General features: G+C 40.4%; 1 protein-coding gene across 1 annotated transcript in view; it reads left to right on the top strand.

Moving 5' to 3' along the window:
- Tapt1 (transmembrane anterior posterior transformation 1) overlaps window positions 1-16,260 on the top strand; it is a 50,644-nt gene that overhangs the window by 15,425 nt on the left and 18,959 nt on the right. Inside the window, exons 3-4 of the mRNA XM_034508740.2 lie at window positions 6,445-6,563; window positions 15,788-15,950. Coding sequence (XP_034364631.1) covers window positions 6,445-6,563; window positions 15,788-15,950 — 282 coding nt within the window. The remainder of the gene's footprint in view (window positions 1-6,444; window positions 6,564-15,787; window positions 15,951-16,260) is intronic.

Genomic DNA, 16,260 nt, shown 5'->3' with positions numbered 1-16,260 from the left:
TTACTGGGACATTTGTACAAAGACAAGTTGCAAAGAGAGAACAAGATAGACACAGTGAAGACGGACTGAGCCAGAGACCAAGAGGGAAGCCAGATTGAATCAGTTAGCTTGGAGAGGTGTTTGAGCCAGAATAGGTGAGTTGAACCAGCCAGTGAGAGATGAAAAAGAACTAGAAAGAGTGAGCTTATTCAGCAGTAAGTCTAAAAGTCAGAAAATCTTCTACGCCTGCACAAGATTGTACAGAAGCTAGAAGCTTCCAAGACTAGGCCTAGGTTAGCGGACTAAGGCAGTAAACCTAAGAGAGGATAATTACTTAAGATGAATAAAAGATACTTTACCCTCTGCCCTGTCTGTTCCATTAAGAGTAACAAGTAGTAATCTCACCTTGTATATTGTGAAGAGTCCTACCCCAAGTTAGCGTAAGTGGGTTACCTACAATTACGATTAAATAAGAGAGGCCAGAAAACAGTAGGATCATTCATTGTATATAATTGTTCTACAAATTAAAATTTTCAATTTATTTACCTTTCAAGAAATATGTCTACTGTTAAGTGTGGACATATGTAGATATAAATTATGTGCCAGATATAGATTCTGATGATCGTAATGCATTGACTAAGATTGTTCTGCTCTCTGTGGTTACAGATGTGTACATAAACTCACCCATCACAGAAGAACCTGACTCAGCAATCCCTTTGTTGACCATCTCCTAGAATATAGTCTTAGGGACATGAATTTCTGAGTTCAGGTACATAAAAAATACTTACTCTATAGAATGTGCAGCAATTGCTTTCCAAGTCAGCTTCCTACATGTGGGCTTCTTGAAAACTGCTGGGTAAGAGGCTAAGCTCCTTAGCTGTTAACCAAAGATGACCTTATCACTCTTACATAACTGTATTCACAGCTTACACCCCACAGTGCAACAAGTACATTTTTCTGTATAGAATTCTGAATCTCTTTTCTTTGACCTACAAGCTCTAGTCTGAGTGTTTTCTTTTCTATGAAGACAGCATTGTCTTGTCTGAGACAAGGCAGCTTTCTGGACTCTTGGGCATATGCCTCAATGCACTCCACAAACTCCCAACACTAACACTACACAAACCTGAGCTTTCCAAAATAAATAGTTACTTTAGAATTTAATTTGTAGAAATATTATACATAACGAGTGATTCCTAGGTTATCTGGCCTCTTTTACTGTTATGTTGAACATTGCTATATCCCAGGCTTTCATTATACCAACTTGCTTAAGACTCTGCCTTGGCTAACCACTTACTACCCCGCCACTCACTGCACTATTTTCTTCCAGTCCCCAAGATTCTTAACGCCCTGTGGAGCCTCGGTCCAGGGACCTCTTAACCCAAGTATAGGACCAGATCTTTATAGACAGTGGCGTTCGGGGCTGGAGATGGGTTCTTCTAGGCTCTTTACTCAGATTTCCCAGGAGCATTCCAGGCTGTGGTGCCTCGACACAGTACATGATGCTTGCTGGCCCCAGCAGAGGAGATAGTGCTCAGAATTTCAAATGAGTGTTGAAGAAATACATTCCACAACCATTTTTGCTGCTTTTTAGCCATGGAGTTTTATGTATTTTCAAATTTCAAGTGACATTAAGGAGAAGGCTCTGGAGATTTTTTTTTCAACTTAAAAACAAAATTCCCATGGCTAGAGGCTTACAGTATTTTTGTTTTGAGACAAGTATTTTTCAGCTAAAAGCAATTTGGTAGGTTCTGTGTAAATGCTTAAAAGCAAGTTAGACCTTTTCACAAGTGTTTGGTGTGTACTGCCCTACAGTGTTGCAAACACATTACCACTCTATAATATCCTCAACAGAGAATATCAGATGTTAAACGCCTACAGTGAATCTTCTTTTAGTATAGAAGACTAAGAATTCAGCAGTAAGTTTGAGTATCGAGCTAGTGCAGTTCTGGACAAACTGGCTAGTATCTTTACCATGTCTCTACTGCTCAACAATGTATCCTTAGTGTCACTGCAGAGTTAGGTGTGGTAGCCTGCCTGTTAGGTGGCAGTAAGAAAGAACTGCACATATAGAGGCCTCAAAATAAGATCTCCCAGAGTCAGACCAGCTGGTACCTCTGGCTTTTGACTGCTTTCACCTTGGGGATTGCAGGGGCTGCCCATTAATTAAGCCCATGAATGTTTTTGAAGTCATCATTTTTAGCACATTTGATGAATCTGTGTTCTGAGAATAACATTTAAGAGAATATTTTAGAACATAGTGTCTGCTGTTTGTTTTCTGTAACTCACCTTGCTCCAGCACTGCTCTAGCAAAGGCCCACTGTCTCCGTGCCTAAAGTTTCTGCTCAGGAGGGAGCCAGACTTTAACTTGCCCACCTCCATAGACTGAGTTTTACACTGGGAGTCAGCATGGCGTAGTGCCTCAGGGACTCATTGAGAACGCTGAGTTGGTGCTAACAATTGGAGGTGGCATGGTTCAAAGGAGGAAATAAAAACCATCATATTGTATATGCCTGGTACCTCTGGAGACCAGAAGAGGCGGCAGATCTCCTGGAACTGGAGTTAGAAATAATTGTGAACATCTTTGTGGGTGCTGGGAATGGAACTCAGAGTAGCCTGCTAACAACTGAGCTAGCTCTTCAAGCCCAACTTTGACCTTCTTAGTGCAGTAAATACTGTTTTGACCTTTTTGTTGTTTTGTTTGCTTTTTGGTTTTCTGCTTTGTTTTCTGAGGGAAGTATTTTGATTTAGTGGGCTTTCCTTTCCTTTTCTTTCCTTTCCTTTCCTTTCCTTTCCTTTTCCTTTTCCTTTTCCTTTCCTTTCCTTTCCTTTCCTTTCCTTTCCTTTCCTTTCCTTTTTTTTTCTTTTTAGTTAATATATAGTCCAAACTGACTTGGAATTCACCGTGTAGCTCAGGCTGGTTTTGTACCTCCTTTCTTACTCTCCTGAGTGTTGTCTGTAGGTGTGCACCACTGTGCCTGGCCATGAACATGTATTTTATTCAGTTGTCAAAATATCTGGACAAAGCTCTACAATGTTTGATTAAGGAAGGATGGCCCCTAAAGAGTGGCCTGGCTCAGGGAAAGTACTCACCTAAGACCCATGTCACCTTTCTTTGTCTTTCTTCCCTGGGAAAACACGAGTGCAGCTGAATTTAAAGAGGTACAACCCACAACTCCTGTGCATGGTTTCTTTTTGATAGATTGTCTTTACATTCTGCTTTTGGGGGTTATTTTTCTACAGTATTATTAGTTTCATCTTTTTATCTTTTATGCAAGTATAAGCAGATGGCATATTTGCCGTAAAGGCCTTCATGTGGAGATGAGAGATAGGTAGGTAAGAGTCCCTATTCTCTAAGATAGGCGAGGTGATGTGGGTGGGCAGCAGTGGGGCTGAAGAGGGAAATTGGGAAGAGAGTGATGGTGTCAAGGGTTTGATCTACATCTTGTGAGCATCTACTAGTCTGACAGACTGTGCCTTAGGGGCATGTTCAGAATCACGCTGCTTTAGTGGTCACAGCAGTGCATGTGTTCTGAAATTTGAAGTGAATGTTGAAGGAGGACAAGAGACTTTTGTGTGTCAGAAAAAAAGCAGTGTGTCACTGGTGTCGTTACTTTATAGTCACATCTTATGTGCTGGAGAAGAAATTTGAATTTCTAATTACTAATGGACAGCTAAATAATTTATAGTTATTTAGTCTAAATAAAAAGAAATAGAAATTACCTGCCTTTTCAAGATCCACACTAAGATTTGAAAGTATACATTATTCTTATTGATGGGTCCTCAAAAATTTTAATTTGTAACATATTTTAAAGCTAGAAGCCAGTCTAAATATTTGATTCATTAAATTCTTGCATTTTTTAAAAAAGATAGTAAGCAGATTGCAAGATAAATTAGCCAAAAGAAAAGCCACCGTCACTCATGAAGCACGTAGACATAGTGGAGGTGGTCTGCTAGACTACACTACAGATTGAGAACAGGACCTTCTGACAGACTTGCTAGCTTCTTTGTTCATGCACATCTATGGGCCAGCATTCATCCTTCACATCCACAGCTTCCTAATGTGTCAAGAGGTGATCATCTCCTCAAAGAGCTGCTAGGAGCATTAAGTGCTTATCACCTAGCACCTGCCTGGAACACTGCAGACACTGGCAAGAGACCTCAGCATCCTGAGTCACCATGTGCATGAAGGGGATGGTGGGCAGATTACATTCTGCACACGGCTAGGCTCACACTACATACATGTCTTTACTTTGTAAGACATTCAGAAGAATGGTGTTTAGGAGCCTGTAATGCCAGAATGGTAAGGACTGTCCTACTTCCATGGTTCCAAATTAACAGACTTCTCTGTTGCTTTTCATTTGCACTTTGTATTCTTACATTTCTGAGTATTTATACTCACTCAGCTGAAATGGCTTTAATTGCAGCCACACAATCTTTGTGGTGAGGTCTATTGCCACCTCCAGTGGTCCAGTTACAGGGCCTGCACAGTATAAGAAAGATTGCCCTTCTACTTGGTTCATTTGACAGACTTGAGATGTGAAAGGAAGGTCATTAGACATGCTATGTCTGTGCACCATGGAGGATACAAACAAAATCTGCTGAGTGGCAGGAGGAGTTTTATTCTTACCATCCTTACTGCCCATCTCTATGGTCTTGCCAGCACCTCACAGCTGTGGAGGCCTTTTCCCTATGCCCTGTGCCAGGCCATCTTCTGTGTGTGGCACATGCTCATCTCCTCAGAAGTTACTTAAGTGCTTATTCTACATCTCTCCACGGTAGTTTGGCCATCGGCCCTTCCCCATTTTGCTCACTCAGGTCTGCCATGGCAGCTGTTAGCCCTACATGGACATCACTGCTTCCCTCTCTGACAGTCACAAACTTCCTGACGGGAGTACCACATCCTGCTTCCTGATACCCTTGTACCTACTGGGATGAGCATGTTATATGCCCACATTTCTATTTCAAGGCTGTTGGCTAAAGGAATACAGTGTTCATCCCAGCATGAGCTCATGAAGAGATAGACACTCTCCTCAAGACATACCCAAGATTCTTCTTGGAATTTGCAGACAGGAAAGGGTTCTCAAGAACAGGGGAGCCATAAATAAGGACTACTACTCAGACTTTCGTGCTTCTTCGCATAACTCCAAAACATGGATGAAAACCAGCACTTCACACCAGCAGCATCAGGATGGCCGTCATAGAGGGAAGACTGAAAACTGTAGATGTTGACATCACTTAGGTTCACATTGTACTTTAATTGTTGTTCATGAGTCTAGAATGTTGAAAAAAGCTTTATATTCACATTAAGAAATCTGACATCTATAATTTATTTCTTAGATTTTTGTCAAAAATTAATAAAATATGGGCTTTCATTTTAATATGTATAGATGTGTTGGCTGACATACCACAATAAAGTATTCCACATTGGGCAGTTTAAGCAGCAGGAATGCAGGGGGGGGGAAGCCTGACATTAAGGAATCAACTTTCTCCTGAAGCCTTTCTCCTTGGCTCATGGACAGCCACCTTCTCCAGAGATCCTCACTGGTCATTTCTCTGCGTATCTGTGTCCTAATCCCCTCTCTTATAAGAAGACCAGTGTGGGCTAGAGAGCTGGCTCAACCATGGAAGACTGTGGCTCACGTCCAACATCTTCAGGGTAGCACGCATGTTGGATCAGGATCTATCTATCCCAATGACTGTTTTTACTCAAATCACCACTTTAAAAATTCATGTCCTGCAAATTAGAACTTTCTCGTGAGTTCTGTGAGAAAATGTTTTGCTTATAGCAGTGTGAATTTAGGTAATGCATGTGGGCGGTGTAGAGTATTATGGTGACAGCATATCCATCAAACCATGTTAGTATGCTAGGCATACAAGAAGTCTGCCTAAGTAGCAGAGTTTGGTAGAGGAGGTCCAGTTACTTGAAGCTGTGAAAAGGTCTATCTCATTCTCCTCTTAGGAGCTATACTGCTAAATTTAATGGTGAAAATGGAAATATAAATCAATAAGAAACAGGGGAGAGGTTAAAGAAAATAGTAGTTAGTTCTAAAACTAATCAGAATAAGGCCTTCCAAGTATGGCAGCTATGTAAAATTATATTAAACAATCAGTCGCAAAAATTGTTTTCAAACTAAAACTGTATATTCCAGTCTTCTGATGAACAGGAAATGGTAGGATGGGTTTAAAGGTAAGAAGCTTGTCTGACAGAGTTTACTTAGCCTCTCTGTTTTAAGAAGTAACAGAAAGTCACATCAGTTGAGTCTGAACAACCATCTTTTGAAGAGTTGACTTCTGGGGATGGGAAACAGAAAACTCTGGGAAGAGCAGTAAAAGACTAATGTCCTAGTTCTTAGACTTAAGGAGTCAGGAAGGAATTTCTCATGAAGTTTAGAACTCCTGGGTGTCTGACGTTTTGTCTACAACTACTTAAAGAATCTCTCGTTTTCTCGTTCTCTCCCAATGTAGCTCATGTTCTTTGGAATATTTTTGTGCCTCGATGCCTTTCTGTATGTGTTCACCCTGCTTCCTTTAAGAGTCTTTCTGGCGCTGTTCAGGCTCTTCACTCTGCCCTGCTATGGCTTAAGGTAAGTTTAGATCTTTGACTATTTCAGTGTTTTAGCGTCGAAACAGTTTCGTTATTTTTATAACTTGTAGAGTTATTAGAATAAAGCTGATGCTTATAATTTCATTCATACTTTGGTTTTTAATGCTTATACTGCGTATCTGTTCAATTTATATTATATAATATGCATTTTATATATGCATTTTTTCCAGAGAAGTTTTGAACCAAAACTTCTTTAGCCAGTAACCTGACACTGTTGTAGAGCCATGTGGCTGAGTAGAAGAGAACAGGACTAGAAGTAGAAACTGATAGACCGTGTTCTTAACCCGCTTGTATGCGGGCTGTGAGGCCTCCTGGCTTGCTTCAACTGTGAGAAGTCCAGGTTCTAATCTCCTAACAAGCCCTTACTGCAGGCTTCCTCCTCCAGTTCATTTGTTTTGGTGGCCTATGAAGCTGTAGGTACAGACTTCTGGTTGGTGGCTGTAGATAACTCTGTAATGGCATCATTCTGATAGAAAGTATCAGTCAGCCCAAACCAACTTGGAGAGCTAGTGTATTGTGAGCGTCTGCCTCCCCTAAGCTTGTTTCCTATCTGCAAAAGATGATGTCGAGAGCTCAGTACCTGTCCCCCAAAACCTGCAGATATAAAAAGCATGTCAGTGGAATGCATGGCCACAGCACTCCTTAATGCTGGCAGAGTGCCTGCAGACAGCATCCCGCAGGGCCGGAAGAGTGCCTGCCTATGACACCGAGTAATAAATACCAGTTTCTTGCACTTCTGTTCTACCAAAACAGAAAGATGGAATGTGGCACTTAGTGTGCATTTGTCCTTTGGGTGAGCAGGAAGTTTGACTTTAGGGTTTTCTTTCTTGACAGTCATGTCAGCATGCCTCTGCTCTACATGGTCACCTTTTAGAAATTACTGCTTAGATTTAACATAGTAGTTTGAGTTACAATTCTAAAATGTGTGGCTTTTGTAAATATTTTTAAAACATTCTTTTCCATTTTGAAAATTCAAAATGCTGAAATGGGCACTAATTTGTGAAATTCCATTTAAATATAGTGAACATTCAATGGAATATAACACTTGGAATTATAGTTTCATCAGTGAAGTTGAGCTAAAAAATTACCCGTCCATATTCAAAACTGTAAGTTCTGTTTAAAAGACTAAAGTCACAAAGACATTTTTTTTGAAGTAGAAAATGAGCCATTTATACTTAATAATAATAAACAGTTCTTTCAAATGAGCCTTAATCCATTTTGATAAGAAATGCCTCTAATGTAAATAGAAACAATAACTGATCTAGTGATAAGGTTGTGAAAGAAATAAAGGTTACACTTAGCAAGACTGCAGAGAATAAACAGTTGTGAGAATTCAGCCTGCCTCGGGGCTAGAAAAGTCATTACTTGTGTCTGACATCTTTCTCCTCTTCCAGAATGATAGGAATTGTGGCACGGTTAGTTAATCATAAGTTAACCAGGTGGAGGGATCTTTTTAGCCATTTAAGCACCAACTTTAGGATCTGCCACGTATTTTATTTTACTTTGAGGAGGGTTTTTAAGAAGGCTTGTTCTCATTAGTCAGGATTTTCAAAGACATTTGTGGTGCTTTAATACTAAAGTTGGTTTCTATACTGAGGGCTCAGTGATATTTTAGTTACGTTTTCAGAAGATGGGGGAACGTCTATGAAAATGTTTGTGTGTGGCTGCATAAAGAGGGTGGATACAGGGAAATCAGGTTAATTCAATGCAGCAGCCTGACATAAAGAATTAAGGTCTTGCAGAGATTTTCACACATACGTTGTGAGCTAGGTTACTTTTTAGTTATTCCTGGATCAGCAATGTCAAACAGGTTCATATTCTACTCATTGCATGTCCTGATCAGCTGTTGGCACCCTGGGTTAAAGCTTTAAAAGGGTTTGTAACCTGGCAACTCTTCCTTCTGGACTAGATTCTTCCTTTCTGTGTGGTTAACACACAGGTGACATACACTTCCTGATAATGGATAATGGTGTGTCAGTGTTCTCAAGATGAAAGTCATCTTATTTGACGACACGTCTTGTTCTTCAGACATCTAATACTGCTTTATGCTCAAAGTCATTTCTTTTTCTCTGTCGTCTGGGGAAGCAGGACATGTAAGCAGCGTATAGCATACCCTTCCATTCTGAGTATCAAGTATTGCAGAAAATAGGAATTCTTAAACCTTCTACTCCAGTTTGCTTCACATGATGATTGTTGCTTCCTAGAGAACATTTCTACAGTAATTTACATTTTAGCACAAAAAAGTCAATTGCTTTAAATTTTTAATTTGAAGCATTTTCAATCTAAATCAACTTCAGTGACATTTAAAAAGTGCTTCTATTTTCATGGTTTTATAGCTAAAAGGACTCTGGGGGGCAGCCTGTTATAAACAACTTCTAATCTATCTGCAATGTTAGTTAACTGAAGTTACATTTTATAATGTCATTTATATTTATATGATAAATGGAACATGAGGATGCAGTTAAAATTGTGCAGCCAAATTTCAACAATCTTGAATCCTCTGTATGAGATCAAGCAATATTACAAAAACTATGAAGTTCTGCTTTTAATGTCTTAGTACCTTCAGTGTTCTGTATCTAACTAACTTAAGCAATGTGTGTTACTGTGAGCCAGTTATTTTCTGTGAACCATGAGAACAATATTTCTGTAATTCTTATTTAAGCATAAAACTGAAAATATAGTAGTCTGTGAAAAATGACTGAACAAAAAATACTGTTAATATTATGCCCAAAGCCATTTAGGTATTTCTAGAATACCCAAGTACATTTTATCTTTATGGAATTATTTAGAAGTAGCCAAATCCTGCTATCTTACAGCTTCCCTTCCATGTTCTCTACTTCTATTAAAGATTATTTGATTCGTTTTGCTTATAGCTGCTTCAGGTATCTTTTTTCAGAAAGCAAGCAGAGGTGCTCTTTCCTTCAGTCTGACTTAAAACCTGCAAAGAAGTTAATTGTCTGCTTTTCCCAGCCGTTATCATTCTCATCTCTTCTGTTTCAATCTTTTGTCAATATATGTGTGTGTGTGTGTGTGTGTGTGTGTGTATTTGTAGTCTTTTTTTTTTTCTAAAAAGAGAAGAAAGTGTATTTTTAAATTAAGTCCTGACATGGAAACAGTATCACCCTACAGCAGGGTCAGGATCAGCAGCAGGACAGTGCTGCCTTTGTCATCCTTGCATGAGTATTTGTCTCCTCCTCTACCTGCCCCTCTCTTATGTGCAGCATCTCTGGGACACTTTTTAAAGCAAACCAAACTTTATGCTTTGAAGCTATTGCTAGATCTTTGGCTATCTTGATGTGTTTTTGGCTTTGGTTTGAGGTTTAAGTTGTGTTGCTACTGGTAGCAATTGGGTAAACCAAGACGTTGCCTTTAACGAAGGATGATAAGCAGGAAGATTTTGTAACCTGTTCAGTAACTCAGACCTCATCCTGACTGCGTAGTCCATAGACCATTTTGCCAATTTTCAAGCATCTAAGATTGTGTTCCTTTGGAGATGTTGATGGGTGCTACTGTGAGTCCATGGTGGGGTGCAGTGCTTGCAAAGGATGCCGTACTGCTCCTGTAGAAAGTTGACACCACTCACAATGATCTCAGAAAGACCTTCTTGAATCTGTTTCTGATAAATTAGCAGTCTCAACCCCTGCTGCCCAGTGTTTAATGAGGAAGGAAGGAAGGAAGGAAGGAAGGAAGGAAGGAAGGAAGGAAGGAAGGAAGGAAGGAAGGAAGGAAGGAAACAAGGCATCTAGGGTCCTGGAAAGCTGGTTCTTTCCTTTCCTAGATAAGGTAAGAGAGCTTCTAAATTTTAGAGAAAATTAGGATGATATTTTAGTTGAAGACAGAAACAGAATTCGGTTGTGATTCGTTATATGAATTATCTATGCTTGATATCAAATATCTTTCTAAGTTCATCTGTGAAATATATTAAAAATACCAAGTATGTGGTAGTTGAAGTTGTGTCAGTGTGAATACTGTCTCTTCCTAGAATTTCCACTATTCTGCGCTTTAGAATTCTGTCACACTTAAATTATACATTGAATGAGATTACAGAGGAAAATGGTAAAATCTAGGACCCAGAACTGACAGCTATTAGTAAAGACAGCACTTTGGAGCATTATATGGTGCTAAGGAAGCTGGCTCCATTTAAGAATGCTGAGGTATTTTTCTTTTGCTATTAGAGTAAATAAAATTCAGGCAAGCAAATTTCCGGATCCCTTGTCTTGGTTTTAGACATAACTTTCACTAAAGACTTCATTGGCTTTTTTTTTCTTGTTTAGGTTTGGAATATTTTTTCTTTTGACCCTGTAGGAAAATTCTTATCTCCCAAAGTACTATGAATTTCAAATTCGCAAGTTTCTTAACTTGTTGGCTTTCCTCCATGTGCCTTACCTCTTTAAAGTTAGATGTGTTCAAATTAACTTTATTTGTGCTGTATAAATAGTCTTTTCTCTTTCTACACCAAGTTAAGCATTTGATTCTGGCCTGAGTAACTAATGCCACCACAAGAACATGAGTGTAGGAGAGCTCTTAGTGTCTTTGTTGGGGAAACAAGTATGTCCATTCTTTCCTCTGACCAAGGCTCACACATGGTGCACCAGTGGACAGAGAGAGTACATTGTTATGTAGAAAGCCTTCATAGCATCATCAGGTTTTGTCATCCCATGTTCCCCACCATTCCGCTTGAAGTAGCAGCGTAGCAACATTCCAACCTTCTTTCTTTCTTTCTCTCTTGTAAATCAGACCGAAGGGAGGAGCACTTTCACTTCCTTTATAGAATGGAGTGTGGTGGCACAGGGACTCCTTGTGGTGAGTAAACCCTGATTTTTCCTTTTATACTCTTGGCCAGATTGACCTCAGTACCAGAGCAAAAGCACCAGCGTAGGCCACATAACCATTTGAGGATGGGAACACACGGAGGAAAATGTGGCTCCCAGCCTTCAGTAGCATCCTCACTTGGTCTTAAGACTTATCCATGTTTATTCCAGTGTTTGACCACACTGTCACCCATGAAAACCACCATGAAGTAATCTCTAATAACTTGTGGGTCTCTGTGTTAGCAGACACCTCAGTCCTCACCTTAGGGCTAAACCCAGCTCGCTTATTCCTAGAACCACCATTTATTTTGTGTTATTCCAAACACAAATGGTGCTTCATAAATCAGCCACCTCACTAATTAATTAATTTAATGTACAAAAAAAAAAAAGATGTTAGCCATCGAGTGTAAAGTGCTAAGTGATTATTTTTTTACAGTGTGTCAAACTTAAATGTTGAGTTTCCCAGTTCAGGAAAGCATCTTGATCCTAGTCCTTTATTCCAGTTCACTTTAAGACCATAAAGGAGGTTCTTTTAAGAATATGAACTACATGTAATACACATTTTTAAAATTTCAACAGTCCATGTCCCCTCTAGCCCTCAGATATACATCCTTTACACTGAAATGAGTCATGCACACCCCTGACCTCTGTCTATGGCTTAAAATGAACTGCCAGGAGGCTTCTGCTTGCCGTTTTTGTCACCTCTTTCTTCTTGATCTTGCCAGTCCTGGTTCTCTTTAACAGTAGAGTATCAAGGGATGGGGACGCCTCATAGTGAGCATCTCTCCCTGCTGCATAATTCTATGTCCATGAGTCTATGTGCACTGTAAACAGCTCAGAGGTGTGTAATAGTAAAATACATAACATGAAATTGTCATTTGTAATAACTGTGAAAATATAGTGAAAGTACTTGTAGGGGTTAAACGGTAAAATTGAGAGATGCAGAGAGTCTACTTTCTATATAGGTGTTTTTATCTTGAATATCTTTTAAGTTGTGTTAAATATCTTATTTTTATTGGAAGTTTTATTGAATATCTTATTTAATCTTGTCTGGCCATGGCATGTAATAAAAGCTTTAGTCTAAACTAAATTGGATTAATGTGGAGTTTTGTTTGTTTGGTTGGTTGGTTGGTTGGTTTGGTTTTTTTACTTTGCCCTACATTCTCTTGAGATCTCCAGCATTTGCTAAAGGAACTGCCATTAATTGCTCTTTAGCAGCCATCATAACGAGGATTTCAGCCTGAAAGATTATCTAGGTGCCCATTCTGGGTTGATTGGCAGCATTGTAGATAAGCTTCTTACGGAGTGTGTAATGATGACCTCTGGTCATCTAAAAATAGCCTGCCAGAATAGGAGCAAGTGCTGTGATTGGTTCATGTTGTTTTAATTAGTTAAACTCATTTGTACGGTTAGATCTTGGAGAAGCTGAGATGCATACAGGCATTGTGTAACATGCCACTGGTGAACGGTTTGTTGTTTTGTTTTTGCTGCTTTCCTTTTTTATTAGTAGGCACACGTGGAAAGGAAATCCTTGTTTATAGAGGTTGTGAAACAAGTTGTGTGTTGTATTGGAATAGTAGTCCTTCACTTTGAAAACCTGTAATTGCTGTAGCAGACAATTAGGATGTTAAGGCAGTGATAGATTGCTGAGGAACCAGTGCAAGTACATTTTGTCCTGTTTCTCATTGTGTATTTTAGAAATTAATAAAGTAGGAAGTATGTTTGTTTCTTAATACAATAATTTTTCCAAATGATAGACTATATAATGAAGTATGAGTTGCTGATCTCTGAGTTTGGAGGTTTTGACTGTCAGTGTTTGTGAAGAGCCATGCCTGCATTGGTGCCTCTCGCTGTGTCCCCTGTCCATCGGTGGGGCAGCACCCATCTATAGCCCATGGAGGCAGGACCGTCTAGCATGTCTCCTCTTGATATCTGAGTTAGAAATGTGTTTGCTCTTGACAGAAGAACCACTGCTCCCAGTCCCAGCCTCGTATGGAATAGGGTATGAAATCTCCTCAATCATCCGTTAGCCCTTGGCAGGGAAGTGTGCTCTCAGCTGGGTGTGAGGGAAGTGGAAGGTAAAATTTATCCTGCTTTCCATGGAAAGTCAGGATGAAAGTATTGATGGAGGTGGTGTACTGGGTGCACTTCTGCCCAGAGCTCTAACTTGAGCTGCAAAGAAAAAAGCAATCAGCATTCCATATCGGTTGGAGGACTTGTAACCTGACTAACAAAGCCAGGCCTGTCTCCATGTAAGCTCACTAGAATGGTTTCCCATCTATTATCACCCTTCGTGAATGTGTCTCTTTTCAGGCTTGCAGTATCCCATATTGAGTCCCAATAGATCAATCAAATGTACTGGTAACCTGTGGTAAGCAAGAAGGCAGTCCTGTGACAGCTACTCTCAGAGCTGGTACCCCAGCCTAGTTACTGAAACAGTTTAAAAGACTTTCACATTATGTTGACAAAGCCCTGCTCTTGTGGGCAGGCTGAGGAGCTGAACAGACTAGATAGCCCAGAAACTCCTAAGAGGCCAGAGGCACAGTAGCAAGTGAGTTCAGCCACACTGCAGCTTGGAGTAGTCACTGTTGGTAAAGATAAAGAAGCCACAGCTCCTGAAGGAAGCCCCTCGTCCTAACAGTTGAATGTGCTGCGGGTAACACCCTGCCAAAGCAACCTGAACATTGACCCCAAGGATTAAGCCTGCAGTAGACTCAAATGGACCCATTCTTGCCATGAAAATGGTATGTCCAGTAAAAGGGAATCCTAAATTTCTTCTTTGCTATTTGTTTTCTCCATCTTATTGCTTCCTTCCCTGACTTAGTCTAAACTTTTTATGCTCTACTCTCTCTCTCTCTTTCTCTCTCTCTCTCTCTCTCTCTCTCTCTCTCTCTCTCTCTCTCTCTTTTTTTTTTTTTTTTTTTTTTTTTTTTTGGTTTTTCGAGACAGGGTTTTTTTCTGTGTAGCCCTGGTTGTCCTGGAACTCACTCTGTAGCTGGCCTTGAACTCAGAAATCCACCTGCCTCTGCCTCCCAAGTGCTGGGATTAAAGGCATACGCCACCACCGTCCGGCTTATGCTCTACTCTCAGAAGGAAGAATCAACTAATTTTTTTAATTCGGAAAAATTCAAGTCATGTTACAAAGAACAAACTTCTACAGAAAAGGAGTTATCTGACAAACCACTAACCCGAAGGAAGGAAGGAAGGAAGGAAGGAAGGAAGGAAGGAAGGAAGGAAGGAAGGAAGGAAGGAAGGAAAGAAGGAAGGAAAGAAGGAAGGAAGGAAAGAAAGAAGGAAGGAAGGAAAGAAGGAAAGAAGGAAGGAAGGAGATATTGAGGAGAGGATTCATTGGAAATTTAAATAAATCTTGAATACATAAAAGAATCATTCAGAGTAAGAGCTGGTAGCACAGGCCTATGATCCAAGCTGTATGGGAGGCCAGGGCAGAGAGAGTGCAAGTCAGGGCCTTCTCAGAGCACGAATAAGACTTGGCTCAGTTTTTGTAATTATTTTAAGTGGAGGTATATTTCAGTGGCAGAGTGCTTGGCTAGCATTAGCAAGGCCCTAGGTAGTATTTTCACCAAGTACCAGCTCTACTCCTAAGGTAAGTTAATATCGAATTATACTGGGTTCTGTTTCTCACCAATGCAACTGGCAAAGATTCAGAAGTTGGTCATGTGTTATTTTGGTGCTTGTGACCACAAGCTTCTCAATATGCTGCTAGCAGAAGTGTAAGTTGACACAAACCCTTCAGAGGCCCATATGGGATGTTTTTACCAAAATGTCAAGTGAATGTAACTGTGCATCTAGAATTTTAGGATTTTACAATACAGATACATTTTTACTTATGAGACGTGTATGTGCTAGCTTATAGTTGGAAAAGACTAGAAATCTGTCGATATGGGTTGGAAAAATTATGGTATGTATTCATGGGGAAAACTACATAACCATAATGATGTGAGGGTCCTTCTAAACCACTGTGAAAGACCAGGAGCTAGGTCTGCCTGTAATCGCAGCAGTGGCCTGACTCTCTGTGGCCAGCAGGGCTGTTGGGAAATCCAGTGGACAAGGATGGTGTGCATAGAGCACCTATTGGGTGGGCAGGCTGACCCAGCGGCCATGGGGATAGTAAGGCCCCCACCACACACACACAAGCTGCTACCTGCACACATTCTTCAATTCTGATCCACTTTTAGTCTAACATCTTTATATTCTGTATGCAGCAGAAAAGGTTCAGTTATACAGTTGTCTTGGTGACCATCCTTGTTAAAGTTTTTAAAACATCAGCCTGATGTTCATCGTGACCTTGATAGCTATTGCGTGTCCAGTAAAGATGACTTGTTTTGAGAACACATAGCCTAAAATTTGTATCTCCATTACTTGTATGTTTCAGGGACAGACGTTTGCTTCAGCCCGCACAGGTGTGTGACATTTTGAAGGGTGTCATCTTGGTAATCTGCTATTTCATGATGCACTATGTTGACTACTCCATGATGTACCACCTGATCAGGGGGCAGTCTGTCATCAAGCTCTACATCATCTACAACATGCTAGAGGTAAGGCTGCCTGCTCCCCACATCTTGTCTGACCCTGCTGCCTGCAGTGCAGCTAGCACTCAGGACTCAGCTCCTACAGAGGGAGTGAGAGAAGGGTGTTGGCTGTGGCTTCTGGAAAGCCATTAATGACTGTGCTTCATTCATTGGAGGATCTTGATACAGTGCAAGTCAGATCTAGTGAGGATTGGAGGCTGAGTTTAATGGGGTACCACCTGAGCCATGGGTGCTGGGTCATGCTTGAAGGTAGAGTTCCTCAAACCCAGGTATGTCCTCCAATTAAAGCAGTGGTTCTCAGCATGTTGGTGGAGAC

This window comes from Arvicanthis niloticus, chromosome 7, assembly GCF_011762505.2.
Source record: "Arvicanthis niloticus isolate mArvNil1 chromosome 7, mArvNil1.pat.X, whole genome shotgun sequence".
Classification (NCBI taxonomy): domain Eukaryota; kingdom Metazoa; phylum Chordata; class Mammalia; order Rodentia; family Muridae; genus Arvicanthis; species Arvicanthis niloticus.
The sequence above is the reverse complement of the archived record's forward strand: the minus strand, read 5'-3'. Positions and strand labels throughout refer to the sequence as shown.